Source organism: Triturus cristatus, chromosome 6 (genome assembly GCF_964204655.1).
Source record: "Triturus cristatus chromosome 6, aTriCri1.1, whole genome shotgun sequence".
Taxonomy (NCBI): Eukaryota; Metazoa; Chordata; class Amphibia; order Caudata; family Salamandridae; genus Triturus; species Triturus cristatus.
The window spans coordinates 925949604-925971780 of NC_140589.1; the positions used below are offsets into that span (position 1 = coordinate 925949604).

Below are 22177 nucleotides of genomic sequence, written 5' to 3' on the forward strand. Positions count from 1 at the left end.
CCAGACACTGTTTTGATGATGCCTTGGCGCTCCAGCTTGTCAAACTCCTTTTCGACGAGTGGCCATAAATGAATAGGCACCCCTCAGTGGCAAAGTGCGACTGGTTTGATGGACATGTTGATATGTAATTTAATTGGAGGAGCCTTCAGACACACTAATTCTTTGCAAACACAATGAGATGATGGATGGAGTGTTGAAACTTTTCAAACACTCACCCCCAGTCACAGATGTGGGTTGAATCCATCATCATTCTTTAGCTAACTTTGCCACCCCAGTTAAGACACAGCTATATGCAAATCAGTCTTGACCCTAATTCTTTGAACAGTTTAGGGAATTGGCTTAGGAGTTCAACGACCTGGCAGGATGTCATGTTTCGTGCAAAAGATAGTAGGCCTAGATCCTCTGCCTTGTGGCTTCCGATGATAGTGTTGGCCTCCTTGTTGATCACATGGAATGTTCTTGTGATCTCTTGACCTCCCAACTGCACTTGGGCTGTCATCCGCCCTTTCAGGAGCAGATGGGACTGGCTGCCGTAGGTGAAGATCTTAGTATTTGTCGGGGACAGAGGTGGTCTGGATCAGATACATAGGTATTGTTGGATTCCCATCACATTCACAGAGGTGCTGGTATCAGTGAGGGCCTTGCACATCCGCACCAGTGATCTCGACCACACATGTGGCCTGTGCCCTCTATGTCATTTCAAGTTATTGGTGAATGAGATGAGGAAGGCTTCCTCTTTGTCATCGTCTGGTGACGAGTCTTCCAGCCGCTATCGGTGGAGTTGCGAAGACTTGGTGGCGTTTTGTGACTCACAGTCATCCAACGTCAGCTGCCATATGGTTTTGGTGTGGTTTCACCTGAATCTTGCGCATCTTCCTCTGGGTTCGAACACTGTGCTGGGCAGTCTTCAAGGGGGTGCTGCTCATGCCCACAGTACCTGCAACCGTGCCCTTGTTGGGGGGTGATGTGAGACTTGGGCTTGTTCAGCCTTCCTTTTGTGTGGATGGTGTCTGCATGCTGCGTTTTTACTGTAGGGGTCTTATTAGGTTGTTCTATGATGGCAACATCCATTTTGGCTGCTCGTGCTGCAGGCAGATCATGGAACGAGACCAAGATGAGGATGTCATTCAGACTGATGTTGGGCTGCTGCAGAATGAGGCCTCTGAGGGTCTTGTCTTCAGCCTTGGATGATTTGTGCCCTTACATATTTAGGTTGGTCGTCTGCTGTGCACGTGCTGGCCAGTGTGCGTAGGCGCGCGTAGACTGCATCTATGAACACCACCTTACCGCTGCCGTGCATGGAGAAGTTTGAAACGTTCAAGGTGTGGGTTCAATTGTGGATCAAAGTGAGCATTAAGCGGGCTTATGGCAGCATCATAGCCGCTGGCAGTGACTGTATCTGGAAGGTTTTCTAATAGTTTGTAGATTTCTTCGCTCGCATAATGAAACAGAAGGGAGCGTTTGATGGCTCCATCAGTCTCACGGGTTGTGACAAAGTCGTTTTCTAGCCTTCCAACCCATGTCTTCCAGCATAGTGATGCAGTAGCTGGATCAGCAAGCTCACTGAAGGGCTGCAGCACTCCCACAAGAGCGTATTGGGGGTTATATGCCCCTGTTGTAGGCCTTGCTGGGGCGTGGCATTGGCATTATCAGCCATAGTGAGCACACCTGGGGGCTTATTTACAAGCCTCTTGCATCACTTTTGCGTCACTTTCCCAATTAAAAGTGACGTAAAAGTGGCGCAAGGGGCTTGTAAATCTGCCCCCTGGTGTCTACTGATGTGTATGAGCTGATTCCTCTTGTTGGCTTTTCCTTTGAGGCGCTGCTTCTCTTTGTAGTGCGCTGTCATCCCACTATTCAGAGCTTTATAAATGTGAGTCTTGCCATTTCTTTTTTGTCAATGTTTTATTTTTCTTTTGGATTCTCAGCTGTAACGCCCCTCCCTCCTTGGGTCTGCCGACTGCAGATGAGTGCCATCTCAATGCAGGCCACTGGAGGGCTTAGCCACCACGTGAAGGCCCGGGAGCTTGTGTGCGGGGGTGGGCACCCAGGACCAGCCAGAGTTTCAGCGCATCATACGTGCGTAGGTAAGGCTGTCCCACGAGGCAGGCCACAGGGGAGAAGCGCGCAGGTGGAGCATCCTTCAAAGGCAGGTATGGAGGAGCCGAAGAGATGGCAGGCGTCGCTCTAGCCCAGGGCTCCATGTGGGCAGTGTGCGCTGTGGGTGTGCACCAGCAAGTAGGGTGACCAACCGTCCGTAAATTTCACGGACAGTCCGTAATTTCGTCCGTCTGTCCGTTGTCCGTGAAGGATTCTTTAACGGACGCCATTTGTCCGTAATTTTAACCGGGCACCGGTCGCACCACCCTAAAGCCGGCACAGCTTCCACCCACCTCCCTTCTTGACTCTGATGCTGTTGAGGTCGGGTGCAACAGACTCCGATGCAGTACCATAGCTCAGATACCCAGCAGCATTAGAGAGGCACAGCGGGATGGCAACCCTCACACCTTCCGCCCTTGATGAGCTGCTAAGAGGTGCTTGAAGGTAACTGAGAGGGAGGGGCTGCAGCTTCAGGAGCAGGGGCATCTATTCAGATGCAAACAGCCCTGAATGCTCATGTCTCTGCAATTTAGAGGGGCCTCACATATTCCCTTTCTGCCCAGGGCCCCAAACATCCTAGAACCGGCCCTGATTACCCCGAGGCAGCACATGGTTCTCTTCACAGAGCTTAATTACTGTCACTAAATTGTAAGCAAACTTCGGTTCTTCAAACTTGCAGTCTATAATGTAATAAAATAAAGAAATGGCACAATCGCACCCACACTGATTAACAAAGTATGGAGGACAATCAGTTAAATCAGTTCTCTTGGAATATCTCCTTTAAGTACTGTACATCACAGTGGGGGATGGCAAAACTAACATTTTGTCTTCTCGTTGTCTTGTCCAGGAGGGGGTGAGGAGCCCTACCCGACCCTGGAAGAGACCAAGATGATACTAGAATACTGCATGCCCACCCCTGTGCCCACCCTGGTGGATCCTGTTCCCCCTCCTGCGATGGCTCCCCACCCCCCCCCCAGTGATGGCTCCTATCCCCCCATGTGGTGGCTCCTGTCCCCCCATGTGGTGGCTCCTGCCCCCCAGTGATGGCTCCTGTCCCCCCATGTGGTGGCTCCTGTCCCCCCATGTGGTGGCCCCTGTCCCCCCGCCTGTGATGGATCCTGTCCCCGCTGTGGTGGATCCTGTCTCCGCCCTGGGTGGCTTCTGTCCCTGTCCTGGAATGGCTCCTGCAGCGAGGGTGAAGTTCTTGATGGGCCTCTTCTCAAAAAGGCTCAGCTCAAAATTAATATGAAAAGGTGGGTGTGTGAGTAAGTGAAGGGATGGGTGGATGGCTGGATGAATTAGTGAATGGGTGAATGGATGAATGAAAGATTGAATAGATGGATAGTGAGAGAGGATGGATGGATTGATGAGTGAGTGGAAGGATGGATGAGAGAAAAGGTAAATAGCTGGATGTATGGGCGGAAGGGTAGCTGGATGGGTAAAAGGGTGGATGGATGAGTGAAAGGATGGATGAGTGAAAAGGTGGATGATGAGTGAGTGGGTGGATGGATGAATGAAATTATGGATGGATTGATGAATTGATAAGTGCAAGGGTGAATGGATGGACGGATGAGTGAAAGGGTGGATGTAAGGATGGATGAGTGAGTGAAAGGGAGGGTAGATGGACAAAAGGATGAATAGATGAGTGAAGGAGTGAAAGGATAAATGGATGAGAGAAAGGATGGTTGAGTGATAGGGTCAATGGATGGATTCATGAGTGGATGAGTAGAAGGATGGGTGGGTGGATGGAAGGAAGGATGGCTAAGTGTAAGGGTCGATGGAGAGAGAAAGGGAGGATGGATGGATGGATGAAAAGGTGGATGGGTGGATGGGTGGAAGGATGAGTGCCTGGGTGGATGGATGGATGAGTAAGTGAAAGGATGGCTGGATGGGTGAAAGGGTAAATGGCTGGATAGATGAGTGAATGGATGGATGGGTGGAAGAATGGATGGATGAGTGTACAGATGGATAGGTTGAAAGGGTGGATGGATGGATGGATGGATAATGGATAGATGAGTGAAAGGATGGATGAAGGGATGGATGAGTGAAATGATAGATGGAAGGATACATGATGGATAGGTTTGCAAATGGTTGAATATGTTTGGATATGGCTGGGCTTACTTATATACTATTGCGCAACCTCCTCTGATGTGTCTGTAAAACTTACCTATTGTCCTGAAGTTTTGTCCTGAATTTTGACCTCCTGTCCTGAATTTGTGTCCTGAATTTTGACCCTCTGTCCTGAATGTTTACACTCACCGTCCTGAATTTGCACCAATGCCAGTTGGTCACCCTACCAGCAAGGGTGTGTAGTGCTGCATGCTGTTGAGCCATAGTGCAGGTGGGGTAGAAGGGAGCACATCCAACGCTTGATGGTCAGAGTCACAGTGCTGGTCCCTCATTGCTGGGGGCCACATAGGTGATGCCATGGCCCGCCGGGTGAAATAACAAGACACACACACATGCTTGGTTTTGGTGTGGGCCAGGAGACCACAAGCAGTCTCCACCCATTTATTGTATAGTTTCTGGCCACGCCTGGCCATAGGATGTACATGGTGCACTTCCAGGGCAATTGGTTGCTGTGGGGGAGGGGTCAGCAGGTTATTACAGTCTGCACTTTCCACATTTGACCGAGTTAAGAAAATTTTGCTTCTTCTGTTGCGTATATTTAAGACCACAGCCTGTAATCCTCTTTTAAGTTGTTGATGGAAATATATTTGTAAAGCAGCTCTATCGAGCACCGGATAAACGGTGGCCTACTTCTCTCACACTGTGACTGAGTCACTTGAGAAGTATGCAGGTGCAGTGCTGTTAGCAGCGGAGCAGAACTCCAGAGGTGTGGGCTGAAATTGGGGCTCTTACGTGACTTGAGAAACAAACAGAAAAACCTGCGCTCCACTTTTAGCCTTCGGGGGTGGACAAGGCATTCATTTTATACCTCTTAGATGTTCCAAGCCAGAGGACTCAAGGAGGATGGCACGAGGCAGTGGGCGTTGTGTCACAAACAGCAGCTCTCTATAGTGCCCACTAGCCCAGGCCCACTTAAAATTTTGTTCCCAAGACAAACTGTTCTCTCCAGACACTAGAGAACAATCGGCCAGGACAAAAGATAAAGGGATCAAAACAGAGACTGACAGCAAATTTCCAAAATATGATTAAGAGAGCGAAATAAATTAGATTGCATCTCCGACATAAGGGCTTTAAAATTATTTTTAGCTAGTGTTTGCTGTACAGATAACATGAAGACACATGGACACAATCTTGAAACTACTGAAGCAGTGTATTTCAAACATGCCCAGCTGTCTGAGGGATTTGCAACATGTCGAGTAGCATATCGCAAAGTGATGGGCCCTCCTGCAGAATGCTGTGAAGGGCCCCTGAGTCTCCCATGTCCCATAGATACTCATTAGCCTTGAGCTGAATGGGGGCCCCGTGAAGGGTCTGGTGCCCCCTGAAGGGTTGCATTCTGCAGCACTCATAGACAGAGGAAACGCCTCTTAGGATTGTCTGTGTGCAGGAAGGTGCCCCTTCCTGCACAAAACCAATCCTGCATGCAACAAAGGCACCCTTACGCCTAGCTGGCGCTAGGTTGCCGAATCTGTGCCAGAGCAGGGAGAAAGAACAGAAATGAACCACATTGCATAAATATGGTGCATTCCTGCTCTTTCACTTTACCGTACGGCAGCGCAGCAAAGTGGCTTTCTGCGCTGTCCTACGCAAAAATCCCATAAATAGGGGCCGCAGGAGTCCACGGATGATGGCCCTAATTCATGCAAGGTAAATGTGCCTCCTGCCCCTTCTTGGTTAGTTAAAGACAGTCACACTTGTGGTGCAGTGGATCCCTCACACTCCTAGGGCCCAAAGCTGCTACACAAGTTGCATTACAGACACCTACACATTTGTCTGAAACACAAAGGCGTTTTGCTCTTGTTATGCATTTGACAAAATGTGCTTCGAAGGCGCAGCTGAACAACAGATACATTTTTGTGAATAAGTAGAAGGTATTAGAGAGATAGCATGAGATCATGTATCAGACAGCTCTAGACATGCTTAGCTTGTTTGCTATGCTTGGCCCTGTTTTTAAATTTACATATTTGTTCTAAAATAATAATCAAACCTTTGAACTTCATTATTCCAAATCAGTGAAAATGCACAGGAAATGCAAATGGAGACTCTTGAGAGATTTTGTGTGTCATCATTTAATCAGAATGTGTCTAAGAACCACTGCAGTTTTGTCAATGAACTATTATTAAATGGATATCTGTAGAGTACACACTCACTCTATAAGAATCTCTTAGCACCAATGATATACAGTTGTGACAGCAAAAACAGACAAAGAAAAGCAAAATTAGTTATCTAAGAGCCAAATCTTTGTTTTTTTTTCAAAATGTTAAAATGGTGGTAGCTGAACAAACTTCTAGAGGGTGTTGTTCCACAGTTAGACAGCTGCAATCCTGAATTGCTTCCTCTTCATTTTTGAGTTTGAATGCCATGAATCACAAGCATCATGGTGTAGGTTGAGCAGAGCTTTCTACTTAGAACAGTAAGAGTGTGTGATGAATGGTATCGCTGCACTTAGATCTAACATAATGGCAGTGTTTACACCTCCACTAGGTCATCGAGTGCTGACATAATGAGTGACTCTGTGTCCATTTGCTGGCGAAAAACCTCATGGACTTTGTTCTATAGGATGGTATTGTCTATCAGTTGTTGTAACTGTATATCAGATGTTTTTTTTCAGGAGATTTGAGATATAGGTGATATAGGAGAATATTAATATTGGTATCTTACCCGTGTACGGGTTAGAGAGCCCTCTGCCTGTTTTCCGGCATATATATCTGTGCCTGTTGAAAAAGGAAATAAGAACATCCACTCAAACCAGAGTACATACCTATGGTAAGTATAGCCCTTATCCTTATACGCCCCTTAAGTTATAGAGGCGCAACCACCAAATCTCAATCTATATCACTTACCCGTGTATGGGCCAGAGATAGACTCTAACCACTATCCCAGCGTTCGTGTCTGTCTTCGCGTTCATGGCAGACTTCATGTTGTTTGGCTCTTTATTGGTCAGTAGTGCATCTGTGTGTACCTGTAGCAGGAAGCATTATTGAGTTGTGAGAGAATTTCACGGTTATAGTCTAGGCGGTCCATTAAGACAATATTGCCGCCTTTGTCAGCCTCTCTAATAATCGCTTTTAGTTTGCAACACCTTAGGCTCTACACATTTCCCTGTACTTAGGTTATCATTCATATACCCCTTCTCCATACTTTGTCCATATTCAATTTGTCTAGGTCTCCATGAACCAATTTGGAGAACATATCATTATTATTACCACAGGCTAACTGTGGTGTCCAACATAATTTTTTCTCAGTCCACTATATATGCAGACATCAGTCCGTACATTCAGATGCTCAATCAATCTAGCTGTGGTAACTGAGTCCTTCTCAATGTCCGTGATAGAAAGAAGAGCAACTGTGTCATGTATGTCATGGATGGAAAAGTAATTTAAGAACACTTTAGTCTCTTGCTCAACATCAGGTTTATTGATATTTTGATTTAAGGCAATTATTTTTTTTAATTACAGATGTTGTACATATTTGAATAAGTCAATTTTCAGATTGTCCATATTCCCTCCTGTACTTGGCCAGGAACCTAGTCTCTTTTGAAACAAGTTGATCATATCCAGGCTCAAAGTTATTTTAGATAAATTCACCATTGAGACCCCTGAATCTACTGCCCTTACTTATTCTTGTTTCACCATCTCATGTGCATACCCCTCCATTTGTTTCCATTTCCTGCCACCTCTCTTGCCCCTTCTGGTTTTCTTGATTCGTTTTGTCTCGGGCCCTGAACGTGATTGCCCCTTCTTATCCTTTCCACTTCCTGTAAAAAAGAAGTATTGCAAGGTATTGTATTGGATGAGCCTTCACCTATACTTGACTCCCCTTCACTGCGCTCATCAGTACTTAGTGAGGTCAGAATATTACTGGCAAGAGTTGTCATACATGAATTGCTTATTTCATCATTTCTGAGCAAGTGGTCAAAGCGTCTTGCAAAGGTGAATACCCTACCCTTACGGTAATCCTCCTCATCTCTTTTTAATTTCCTTGCCTTACGCTGTTTTACATCACTCTGGTGTCTATCTAAAATGTGATTCATAATCTCATAGTTCTTATTCATAGCTTCAACTAGATTCATGTTTTTGATCTCATCTTCTAAGATATGGATCTCTTTCAATAATCGGGAGACCTTCTTGTCGCAGTTCTCTATTAATGTCTCTATTTATCTTATTGACCTGGGGGTTAGTTCTTTCTCCCATACTGATAATAGATCTATAACTAAGTCATCATATGTCATTATTACTTGTGATCTGAGACTTCTCGGTATCATATTTAGTTTGATATATTCTCTGTATGTCACTCCATCCCACCATTTAGATATCTCATTACTTTTCAGTTTTTCCAGTTTTATAAATTTGTCCCTAAGTTTCTCGTTCTAGTTTGAATTTCCACCAACTACAACCTGTTCTATGTTACTGCCCATTTTTAGCTTCTGCCATTTTCTCTTACTCCAAGGGAACACTCACATTGGAGATTTTTTCAATTGTGTGTGCCTTATGTCGCCTACCTATAACAAATGTACTTGTGACACAATACACAAGTTCTATGGTATGATATATTAGTGCTGTACTATAAGAGAAGGTATGTCATCCCTACATCCCTAACACAGAGGTAAATAGATTTACAGCAAGTCTCTTAGCACACACACTCACATATATATATATATATATATATATATATATATATATATATATATATATAGCTGGAACAAGATCACAGCAGACCAGCTCGCCACCTCCCTGAGCCAGCACCCTCCTGCCAGCTCAGCGAACCCCAGCCAGGCCGCCAACAACCTCACGAAGTGGATCAGCAACTGCGCGGACGAACTCGCCCCACTGAGGACCCCGCCTAGCAGACCCGGCAGCAAGAAGGCCCCATGGTTCACCGACGAACTCAAGAGCTCCAAGAAGAACTGCCGAGCCCTCGAGAAAGTCTGGAGAAGGGAACCGACACCGGACAACAGGACCTCCCTCAAGCTTGCCACCCGGAAACACCACCAGCTGATCCGCGCCGCCAAGAAAACAGCATTCAAGGACCGGTTGGACAACAACGCACACAACTGCAAGGAACTCTTCAACATCGTGAAAGAGCTTTCCAACCCCGGCGCAGGAAACAACGACATCACCCCATCGCAAGACCTCTGCAACTCCCTCGCTTCATACTTCCACAACAAGATCACGGACATACACAACAGCTTCAACAACCAACCAACGCACACCATGACCGAACAACCACCCCCCACCACCACCCTCCACGCCTGGACCCCGATCAGCACCGAAGACACCATCCGCACGATGAACTCCATCCACTCCGGATCACCGACCGACCCCTGCCCTCACCACGTCTTCAACAAGGCCGACGCTGTCATCGCACCCCACCTGCGAGACATCATCAACACATCCTTCAACACCACCATCTTCCCTGAGAGCTGGAAACACGCCGAACTCAGCGCTCTACTCAAGAAACCAACAGCGGACCCCACCGACCTCAAGAATTACCGCCCCATCTCTCTCCTCCCGTTTCCAGCCAAAGTCATCGAGAAGACCGTCAACAAGCAGATGGCCGCCTTCCTCGAGACGAACGGATCCCTCGACCCCTCACAGTCCAGCTTCCGAGCCAATCACTGCACCGAGACCGCCCTCATCGCCGCCACCGATGACATCCGAGCCCTGATGGACAATGGAGAAACAGCGGCCCTCATCCTCCTAGACCTCTCCGCGGCATTCGACACGGTCTGCCACCGCACCCTAGTACGGCGCCTCAGCAACATCGGAATCCAGGACAAGGCGCTGGAATGGATCATCTCCTTCCTCGACGGAAGAACACAGAGAGTCCGCCTACCACCGTACAAGTCAGAGGCCTCCGAAGTCATCTGCGGCGTCCCCCAAGGATCATCTCTGAGCCCCACCCTCTTCAACGTCTACATGAGCCCCCTCGCGGCCATCGTACGCAAACACAACCTCAGCATAATCTCCTACGCCGACGACACCCAGCTGATCCTCTCCCTGACCAACGACCCCGCCGCCGCCAGAGCCAACCTGCACGAAGGGATGAAAGAGGTAGCCGAGTGGATGACGACCAGCCGCCTGAAACTGAACTCGGACAAGACGGAGGTCCTCATCCTGGGCTCCTCACCCTCCGCCTGGGACGACTCCTGGTGGCCTCCCGCCCTGGGCACCGCACCCAAACCGACAGACCATGCACGCAACCTGGGCTTCATCCTGGACTCCTCCCTCTCCATGACCAGGCAAGTCAACAACGTCTCCTCGGCGTGCTTCAACATCCTACGCATGCTACGGAAGATCTTCTGGTGGATCCCCACCAAGACCAGGAAGACCGTCACCCAGGCCCTCGTCACCAGCCGACTGGACTACGGCAACGCCCTCTACGCCGGTACCACCGCAAAGCTCCAGAAGAGACTCCAGCGGATCCAGAACGCCTCAGCCAGACTCATCCTCGACATCCCACGAACCAGCCACATCTCCGGACATCTGAGAGACCTTCACTGGCTCCCCGTCAACAAAAGAATCACCTTCCGCCTCCTCACCCACGCACACAAAGCCCTACACGACCAAGGCCCGAGCTACCTCAACAGCCGAGTCAACTTCTACGCTCCCAAACGCCACCTCCGATCAGCCAACCACGCCCTCGCCGCCGTCCCCCGCATCCGAAGAGCGACTACAGGAGGAAGGTCCTTCTCCTACCTGGCCGCCAAGACCTGGAACTCCCTCCCGACCGACCTGCGCCTGACCCAAGACCACCTCTCCTTCAGGAAGAAGCTGAAGACCTGGCTGTTCGAGCAGTAGCGGCACCCCTCCCCCCCCCCCTCCCCCCCCAGCGCCTTGAGACCCTACGGGTATGTAGCGCGCTTTATAAGTGTCACTGATTGATTGATTGATATACAAAAATAAGAGCCATCCCATCATCTTTATAATCTTCAATCTCTTCTTTAATTGAGAACAGATCCTTCCACTAGCCAACACGTGTTTCGTCAGTTGTGTGTCACCCTAAAACGTCCTCGGGCTGTCAATTTAGATTAAGGGCTAATTTTACATGATTGTGTATGATAAGTAAATTGAAAGTTGCCTACATTGTGCATCTTTATCCATTCCCAGTGTACATTATGGTGTGATGGTGGAAATGTTCTTATATTTAATACATTGCTATTTTGTGCCACATGAGTACATTGATTGTAACGTGTGGCATTGTAATCGCTTCTCCTTTTGATTGCCACTACACCCAGTGAAGAGTCTTACAATTTTTATATTAAAAAGCTGAGTACAGTGTTCTTGTAGCCATGCTAGGTTATGCACAAATTATGCACTGTGCATCAGTGTCATATTCGCTGAAAGGATGCTCCCATGCCAATGCCAGCCACTGTTTTCCAAATAACTTTTAGAGAATTTAAGTCAAGTACCTGTAATCTGTCGTCCTGATCTGTACATCAATAGTACACATGTACTTAATATAATGATCGTATAATCTCCATTTTGACACCCCTTAGTGGTAATGCCACATACCTCATTACATTCAGTAAGTCCATACGAGTAATAGCTATGATTCCCAATATGTCAGCGATATTTTTCGCACTGTTTTGGTCAATACTGTCCAATTATCATCTGCACCTGTCCAATATAGGTACAAGGAATACTAAGAGCCACGCGTTATCAACCACAATTTAGTTAAATAAAAAACAAATCATTGATTTGAACAATAATCGTCACCCCTATTGCTTCAATATTAATATTGGTATCTTACCCCTGTACGGCTTAGAGAACCCTCTGCCCGGTTTCCAGCATATATATCTGTGCCTGTTGAGAAAGTAAATAAGAAGATCCACTTAAACCAGAGTCCATACTTCCGGTAAGTATAACCCTTATCCTTATACGTCCCTTAAGTTATAGAGGCGATGATCCCTAAATCCCAATCTATATCACTTACCCATGTACTGGCCAGAGATAGACTCCTACCGCTATCCCGGCGTTCGTGTTTGTCTTCGCGTTCATGGCACGCACCATTTTTAGTGCCAATATTGGCAACACTCCCCAATTCCCATACAGAAAAATACATAAATAAACCACAAAACACCTTGTTAGTGGAGAAAATTGCTGCAGGTTTATTTGCATAACAAATATGCCAACATGGTGGGTTACCTTACGGGCGATCCAAGGGCAGGCAAGCCCCCCTACCCCGCCTGCCCGCCTGATGAACCAAATTACTCCGTGGCCGTTGGCAATCGATGGTTACCAATTTTGGGAGGAGGCACCCCTCCCAGCGGTGGACCACCAGTCCACGCCCTTACTCACCCCCCCAAAGGGGGCAGAGCGTTCCAGGCAGCCCCCGGTTGCTCAGGCCCACAGCCGCCCTTAGGATTAACGGGGCGCCGTCGCTCTTCCAGGGGACAACGCCAGGACATCCCTGGGTACACTTGGCTTTGCACCCTTGTTGTGCTCCTGCATAGAGTACCCTTGTCTACCTTACTGCCTCTGGATCACCCTGTAACTCCTCCTGCAACACGAAAAATAAGTTAGAATATTCCCCCCCCCCTACCATCCCTTGCCCATCCACAGGGTAAGCGGTAGGGCAGGAAACAGCGAGACGGGCAGCAGACAAGTGGCACACGGTGGGCGGGGGAAAGTATATATACTTCCTGCCCTCCCCCGCCACTGCCGGAAGTGAGCACTAGAAGGGGGAACCAATAGCAGATGACTCGTGTGCCCTCATGTGGCACTAAGGCGGCCGCCCTCTTAGGAGGCTCCCCTTCGTGGACCACGGGCAGCCCACAGTTTAGTTCTTAATTGGTCAGTAGTGCGTGCGTGTGTACGCTTAGAAGAAGGACCACTGTGTTACCTTCAAGAGGTGACGCCATCTTGAGTTTTGTCCTTATTTCTTATATCCACATGTATTCAACAATTCAATTGTTAAGCTCTCCCATTTCCAAGTGCAGTGTATGTAAATTAAGTCCCGGTCAGCGCATATTTGGATCTTTGTTGATAAAGTTGGCTCGCTCGTATTTGAATCTTTAAAACTTTATTGAGAGCGTATGTTCGCTTAGGTAGGCAGGATAGTTTGCATACTCACTGTGCCACTGGACTCAATATATACCGCACGGATGGAGCCAAAGTAGGCTGAAACCAATTTAAGGTTTCTTTTGGTTCCTTCTGGAAGACACCTGGTCTAGTAGTTTAGGCTAGACAGTTCCTACTGGAGCAGGGCCAGTGCTGATTTGCATAAGGCGGATCTCTGTTTAGAGTCGGCCAGGGGGTAAAAACTGATGGAAAAGAACACAGGCTTAACAATTATCAGTAGATAAAATTAATGCAAGCATTCCTCGGTATACTTTGCTGTTTGTTGCACGCATCCAGTTAAATCATGCTGTATGTAGTATATGTCTGTTACAGTTTCTTATGTTGACAAGATAAAGCAAACCATTGTGAAGTGGTAGCAGCAATCAACTTCAATGAAATTTCAATACTTTTATAAGACTATTGGTAACGTCTTTCCAGGACCTGTACAATTTGAGACCGGAGACAAATATATAAATTCAATTGACATTACCATTTCGTAATCTAATGCAGTTTGATTTTTCATTAACTCGTGCGTTATTTAGTTTTTTACGACTATAATCCATTCAAAACATTGTTATGTGCATCTGTATTGTATATTGTGAAATTAAGAAAAAGCATGCTCTAGATTTAAGTTCTTGTGTGACATCCACCATGGTTAATCTCACTCATACACCATCTGTCCATATCTAAACAATTAATGCAAGATCCCAATCTATTCCTCACATAACTTCTCCCAATTTGTAAAGTATCGAGCCCTGAGGATTGATCTGCCTCTCTCCGTTCAGCTTCTGTACAGGGGTGGTTCCTCCGTGATAACGGAAGAGCGTAGCCCCCCTGCTGAGAGTCAGCAGAGGCGAACAAGAAAAAATAAAATGATAATAAAACTATTTTATTAACATTTATTTTTGTTCCTGCATGCTGCCAGTCAAGCCGAGGGAGGGACGGGGCCATCCATAATGGCACTGCAGCTCCAGGGAGGAGGAGGGAGTGGTGGGCTCTGCTAAGTGCGCATGCCGGTTTGGCCGGCCGTCTCGGGCTGGGCAAACTGTCATGTGCACTTAGCCTTTCTCCACCTGTCTGTGTTGTACAGCTGGGTGGAGAACAAACACAGGCTCCCAGTCCCTGTGTGAGTGTCGAGCAAGGTGCTACTATTCCCAGCATGAGAGCAGCGCTGAGATTGGCATCTGGGAGCCTGCGCAGTGTGCAGAAGTTCCTGAACGTCCAGGAGGCAAGGATCAGGAGCAAGGCAGCGTCCGTCTTAACGGCAGGTAGGTGCAATTTTATATATTTTTCATTCTGTTTTTTTTTTTATATCCCCCATACCCCGCCCCACCACTTTGCAACGCGAGTGGACCCTACTACTTCAGTCAACCAAATTCTGATTGGTAAACTCTTTACAAAGTATTGCTTTGTAATCAGGAATTCACATTAAACATCTAAAAAAGCAAAACATCGAATTTACATGAATTAGGGTCAGACAGTCAAAAGGATTATGTTGTAGTCTTGGGTTACACCACAGGTGGGTCCGTTTTGAAATTGTGAAATGTTAGTAGTTATCAAGCTAGTTTTGTGAAAAAATGTAGGTCTTGCAGCCAAATCTTTGTAAAATATTCTGGTGACCATATTTGTCCAGAGCCTCTAAGCAATTTTTTCACACCAAAATATAATTTTGTCATATTGCATTCCTTTGGGGGCCCGGACAGAAAATTGGAAAGTGTTATAAATTCTGGCCACAAGGATGACTCAAAGCTGGGAAGTAGTCCTCAACTGACAACAGTTTCTAGTTATTCAAAGTAGGGTTAGTGACATACAATGGTACAGCATGAAATGAAATATAAAAACGTACTAAACATAGACATTTTAATCAAATGTGCTTACCTGATAAAGACAAGAAGGGAAAGCCATTGTTTAGTAAATGTTACAACTGATAAAACCGTTTTCCAATTGAATGTACACGTTTGCCCTATATTTTCTTCAATAGCAGGGCCCACATATTACACATTTAGCTCTATATAGTCTGGCCCATATTTAAGAGGCCCTTGTGCCGCTGTTGCGTCACTTTTTGTGAAGCAATGGCAGCGCGAACCACTAAATCATATTCATCATTTGCGTGGCTTTGAATGGCCTCATAAATGTGGAGTTAGGCAAGGCAGCGCAAATCGCTGCCTTGCCTTACTCTGTGCGAGGGAGGAGTGCCATGGGCATTGCGGTGGGATTTTTCATGCAACACCCATGGATTTTGACGCATCCCCAGATTTACAAGACCTTTTAAACCTGGGGATGCGCCAAAACCTTCTGCCTCCCTAGGGGAGGGCGCACTGAGGAGAAATATCACTGCTTCTACTCGTTTTGTCCTCTTTCTATGTGTGTTGCATTTTGCAGCACACATATAAAGAGGAACAAGGCTCCCAGGATTGTGTTTCTGCAGGAAGGTGATCCTTCCTTCACAAAAATAATACTGCATCCAACCGGAGTGCACGGGTGCCTGCATTGGTGCTAGGCTGCCGAAATGGCACCAGCACAGGGGGAAAAGACAGGCATGCACCGCATGCCATAGATACTGCACATTCCTGCCCTTTCTCTTTGACGCAGTACAGTGCAGCAAGGTGACCTGCTACGCTGCCCTGAGCCAAAATCTCATAAAACTGCTCCACAGTGTTTTAGATCAGTTTCATGACAGAACGTGTCCTCATGTAACGTAACTGGTGCTATGTAAAGCGCTCTGATACCCGATTCGGGTCAAGTTCACGCTAAATAAAACTCTGCAAAAAAAAAAAGAACGTTCGTTTTTTCATATACTTCGATAGTTTGACACGTATACTAAATGCAAAGAACAAACCTCAATCGTCTGGCTCCACCCTACACTGTGGCGAGATGGGAGAAGGTGAGGTGTAAAAGCAGGAGACTGTCAGCAGAAGGTAAGTGAAGAAATCCTTAAAGTGTGTGGATGGATTAAGGTAGGTGGATGAGAGACTGTTTTTGTGTTCTTGTGTGGGTTTGAGTGAGTGAGCATTTTTGTGTGAGTGACTGGGATGGAGGGAGAATAACTGACAGAGAGCGACAGAGAATGTAACTGTCATCGGCGGCCGCTCCATTGGAGCGGAGGAGCGCCACCTCCTAACTAATAAAACAATAATAAAATGGGTTTTAAACCCGTTTTATTGTTGTTGTTTTTTAATCGCCTGGACCTGCCCCCAGGACTTTGACGAGTCTTAGGGGCAGGTCCAAGGATGACTGCTAGTAGTGGAGTGGTGGGAACTCCCTTCACTGATGGCCAAACACCTCATGCGCAGTAAAGCTCTCTCTAGTTCCAGCTGTGTTGCTGGGGCTGGAGAGAGCAGGCACAGGCTCCCAGTCTGCCTGGGAGCGCAAGTTGCAGGCGCTCAAGCCAATCCTGACGCTGCTTTCCTGCAGCATCAGGATTGGCCACAGTGCATTCCGGGAGCCTGTGCCCAGAACTAGGAACAGCACAATGCGGCGGGAGATGGCGGCGTGAAGGTTTGCTCTTTTTTAATTTTTATTTTCTTATCCCCTAACCCCCCCCCCCCCCCCCCCCATCACCACCTCCCTCTCCCCTCCTCAGCCCGGCGAGGCTCACCTCTTTGGCAGTGGAAGTGCTGCTACTGGTAACTGTGAGTGAGAATAAGCAAGTCAAATTGAGTGAATTAGAGAGTAAGAATGAGAAAGAGTGAGGATAAGAGTGAGTGTCAGTGACAGTGAATGAGTGAGAATAAATGAGTGTGGGAGAATGTGAGGGTGTGACAGTGAGAATGAGTCAGTGTGATTTTAAGTGAGCATGAGTAAGGGAGAGTGCTTGGTTGAGGGATCAACGCTAGTGTCATGTAAACCCTAATAATATTGGAGTCACACCCAGCAGATCAGATTGAATGTTATATAAACTCCAATCATATTTCTTCACACATGTGTAACAAGTTAGTCTATTCCCAAACCAAAGTCATCCAAACCTATATTTCCCCACTACTTTACTAAGCTTATATTATGCCTTACAATGTATAAATCCCCCGCATTCCTTATGCTGTTATTGGGTCAACAGTCAGAATTCAGTCCTTCAGCATCTCCCCCAGTCACCATTCTACGTGTATAATTCTGTCTCTGCCCCAGTTCCTTATACACCTTAACCACTAATGATGTCTTATGGAGGAATAACGGGTCACTTGTCCTTGGCTCCTGGTATGTAGCAAAAATGTGAAAACAATCCCCCATTGCAGAACCATACAGAAGCTAGGAAAGGTCTCTGAAAAGTAATTTCCATTACAGCTGCGGTTACAACATATGTGTCTGCGAAGTGGAAAGTGTTCCTCCTCTATCTTGCTGGTTTGAATAGTGTCAGAAAACATGGATATTGTACACTGAAAACATGGCAACTGATCACAAACTTGTTAGCATTACCACTCAAACGGCCCTCTTTTCTATGCCCTTCACCCATTTCAAGCATTGTCTAATACTGAATGGAGTCATTAAGTCTCGCCTGACCCAGCGCATGCGCTGGTCTGGCGAGACTTTTTGAGAGGGCTCCAAAAAGTGCTACCAGGCCAGCCTAGAGCTACAGTGCATCTGCGCGGGCGTGCGCGCCGCGCTTGACCACGATTACTTTCACTTTCGCTGCCACACGCCCGCTTTGATGTTTGATCGCGATCACTTTCACTTTCGCGGCCGCACGGCCACTTGGAATAGCCAATAGGTCTCGCTTTTGGGACCTTATAAGTATTTAGTTATGCAACTGTTGCATGGCTAAACACTTATAAGGTGCCAAAGGCGAGACCTATTGGCTATGCCAATGCCTTTTTTATCTGCCTTCTGTCCGCATGAACATGTAGAACTGTGATGTAGGCAAACCTGGAAGGCCACAACTCCAGAACTTATCTCTCTCTCCATCAAAGCAATTCACAACATGCGTTTTGATAACAATCTGCCCGTTTTTTTCCCAGGTATTGGAAATACTCCCATAGTATTAATAACATGTAAATATGTTCAGATGCCCTATTTGTTCATCGCTCTCTTGAAATATTCTAGTCAACAAAAAAACGATTAACATTGCACTCAAGACTCGCAGAAAAAACATTTGCCTATCTGTATCCCAGATCCATGGTACTGACGTCATTGAGGAAGTCTTAGAACAGAGAACACCTCTAACCTCATCTTTTATTCTAAAAACACGTTGCCTTAATATTTAAATAGAAGAGCATAAGCCGTGCATTTTGTTTTCTTTTGTGCTTCTGGAAAGATATTAGGAACAGCAGTTCACTAAAGCAACCGTGGTCTTTAAATTGACTGCCTGCTCTTCGATTATGTTAACAGTACTTCAGAATTGCTGCCTTCTGTAGGTCTAAAAGCGATAATTCAGTGATTCACTGTGAATATACAGGGCTCGATTCACAGAACTAACTTAAGACAAAATCCTAAACTTACTACCATTTTGGTATTCACAGAAGGTACTTACTCATTTTGGTATTCACAGAAGGCACTTCTAGGAGTAGTAAAGTTAGGACTCCTAACTTTACTACTATTAAACTGAGAAAAATCCTAACTTTAAGACTTTCGGTATTCACAGAAGGCATTTAGGAGTCCTAAAGTTAGGACTCCTAACTTCTGTGAATACCGAAATGAGTAAGTGCCTTCTGTGAATACCAAAATTGTAGTAAGTTTAGGATTTTTTCTTAAATTAGTTCTGTGAATCGGGCCCTCACTGTTCAGCAATGTTCGAGTGATGATGGGGAGAGAACCCATTACTCCCACCCCACCCCCTCTGCTAGCACTTCATGTTGTCCGTCTCTGATGCAACAAAACATCAAACAAAACCCATGGACTCCCCACTAGCACAGTAACACCAGGCCACCATGTCTACGGCCATTGAGCAATCCCAGAACCACTCGGAAGGGTTCTAGGATTCCTAAACAAGACGAGACCATATAAAAGTCAGTCCTCTTCACAGCACCCCCCTTCCCATCACATTCAAAACCTCATATTATGGCATATTTTGTAGCATACTCTAAAACACGTTATTTGTGATGGCTGCTTCATTTAATTTTATTCTTTACCAAATTTAAGAAGGTGCAATTAATATTAATGATACAGATTCCATTCAAAAGACATGGTATTTCAACATCCAGAGTCTGAAAACGATCTGATGTTGCTGCGATATTGATAGGCTCTGAAGTTGATTTTGTATTTTAGGCGTTTTTATTGACCAAGTATTAGGATACAATGCACACAAGCCTGTGTTTTAGTCCAGTTGTTATATTTCTGTATGTACCCTTTTTGTTTTAATATCAAATTCCCTTACAAATGCGCATTCTTCTCATGGTGTTTACACCTTACTGAACAGTAAGATGATGATTTCAACAAACTCTGCAATAATAACACAAGGCCTACTTGTCTAGATTGACTGTTGTGTAAAGGATAGTGTGGTGTTAAAGTGTGTCTGCCTCTCGAGGTCTGTGGGCCAGTGTCTAGTGCATGAACCTATCTACTGATCTCTGGTGCGCATGTGGCTGTGTTCCTTTCTTTAGATGCACCTGGCCAAAGCGCTGGCTTTATGTGTTTGTGTATGTGCCGTCTCTGTGATGTGTTCATGTATATATGTATGTGCATGAGTCTGTATTTCTGTGGTGATAAAGTGCTCACCTGTGTCTAATGTGCATTTGTCTGTGTGCCTGTCTCTTGCATTCAGGGTTCTTGTGCTTTTCACTGGTGTACTGTTGTCTTTGGTTGTGTGCATATGTCTCCGTACTGTCCCCCCTGCTGTTGATGTTGTAGCCATGTTTCTGGTGCTGATGATTTTATATGTGTGCTCTTGTCTCTTTCGCGAAATTCGTCTATACCCTACACATGTTTTCTCATTGTTTATCTGAACTCAACTCAGTTAATATGCTTTTTTTATATGGGTTATCCAGACGGCCCCTAGGAGGAATAAGCATTTTCATGTACCTTATAAAATTATAAGCTCCATCCTTGCGCGAAGTTTCTGTAACCACCAGACTGATGAGACATCTAAGATCCAACACACAAAATGGACTGACTGTCCATCTGGCGAGCAGGTTCGGATTGGAATCGGAAATGAGCTCAGGCCACTCATAAAAATATGGCCCACATATATGCTGATCATGACCAGTAGAGGATAGTGCCCTTTCGTCAAACACTGCTTGTTAGAGAGTGCTAATAATGGGAGTTCAGGATTAAAAAAAAAATTGCATTAAAAAAAACAACAGCATATCCCGCAATAACTTTATAGGTCACAAGTAGAGGCTCTACCTCGTTCAGGTTTTTATGAAGATTCATAAAGAGGCCTGAAGAAGATGTGTTAAGACAGAAGCCATATGGATTTAAACTAGGGGTGGGCGGAAATTGCGCAATCGCGTTACGCAAATCTCCGCGAAACGGTAAAAAATCTCCGCGAACACGCAGAAATTCCGCGAACACGCGGAATTGCTTGTTCGCGATACTTTTTTCCTGTTCGCGATCGCTGATTGCGTGCTCGGGGTGAAATATCTCGCGAACACGCATATTGAGAACGCGAACAAGCAAAAAATTCCGCGAAGTCGCGGAATGCCGATTTTTGGGCACTTTCGCGTTCTCCGCGGAACGCGAAATTACACTAATTACGCAAATTCCGCGAGCGGAGCGGAATTTACCGCCCAGGCCTAATTTAAACGTTCTCTGGACCAAGGGCGCTACATGAAGAACACAATTAGAACGCCTTTGAGGCCTTCATAAGAGACACAGATGTATACAAAAAAGCAAAGCATGGAATGCTCAAATTAATCTCAGTCACTGGTAATTACTCGGGCGCATCTCTGTCCATCATCACTTTGCATACCATGCCACCTCACTTTGGACCCAGCCATATGCAAATCAGTCTTGACCCTTCTCAATAGGAGCAGTCCAGTCCGAATTGCTAGACCAGGTCCTCCTTGAACCCGAATATTATTAGATCTCACCAGTCTGGTATAGCTCAGCTCCAGTTGCACAGTATGCAACTTACCAATGTATGGGTGTACCTGTCCCACTTAAGGCGTTGCACTGAAATATACAAAAAAAAAGTGATAGATAGAATGCTTGATTTAATCTCAGCCACTTGTATTTACTCTGGGCCGCATCCCAGTCCATTTCTATTTTGCATTCTATGCCTCATCAGTTTGAACCCAGCCATATGCAAATCCCCTGCTCCAATGGAAACAGCCCAGCCCAAAGCACCAGGCCAGGTATTTAAATGAAATCTTAAAACACATTCATATCAGCCAGAAGTTGAAAACTATCACTCTTGCTAAGGTTTCACCCTGTGACTTTATAACCTTTCTCTTCAACATCATTACAAACGCTCATTGAAGAATCCTTTGTACTTTGTCATCACTGTATACAAAGAAGAAATCAAATACCATTAAGGGTATTGCAGAGGTTAACTGGGTGGACCACCCACCATCTTCCATAGTAGTAAGTGGACTTGGGGAGAAAAGGTGGGTAGGACAGACTACTCTCCTAATGCATCCACATGAAGCTTCAGGTAGGAGAACCTTGGGTGAGTTCTGAAGTGGTTTGACCATCACTCAGGACTAGCAATTATTACTCATTGACTGGACTGTCATGTTATTGCTCCGGCATCTCCCTCTTCCACCTCTCACTCCAAAAGTAGCCCACTGCTGTGCATTGACACCCTTTTCAGAGGCCCGCATCTCAGTGATAAGCTAGGGCCTGACTAGTTTGTTGATGAAAGTGAGTAGCTGGATTCTTGTCGGATGCATGTTCATACTATAAAATACTTGCACACATTTAAATACTCCTTGAGTTTCTGCTTTCTGGGTTTTGCTGTGCGAATAGAGCTGGGCAGTCCTGGATGGCACCCAGAAGCTCACATAAATAGGGAGAAG

General features: G+C 46.1%; 1 protein-coding gene across 2 annotated transcripts in view; it reads right to left on the reverse strand.

Moving 5' to 3' along the window:
* The window catches only part of LOC146820801 (uncharacterized), a 62496-nt gene that overhangs the window by 36845 nt on the left and 3474 nt on the right, over positions 1-22177 (reverse strand). The window contains exons 2-4 of one of the 2 annotated variants that reach the window (XR_014962623.1): positions 11983-12035; positions 7103-7192; positions 6892-6944 (exon numbers count right to left, since the gene is read on the reverse strand). Coding sequence is in view for 1 of the 2 variants with exons in the window: in XM_085609292.1 (XP_085465418.1) it covers positions 6892-6944; positions 7074-7192; positions 11983-12035 (225 nt within the window). In the remaining variant the exon portion in view is untranslated. Of the gene's footprint in view, positions 1-6891; positions 6945-7073; positions 7193-11982; positions 12036-22177 lie in introns of both variants that reach the window. The other variant, XM_085609292.1, reaches the window with a different exon arrangement.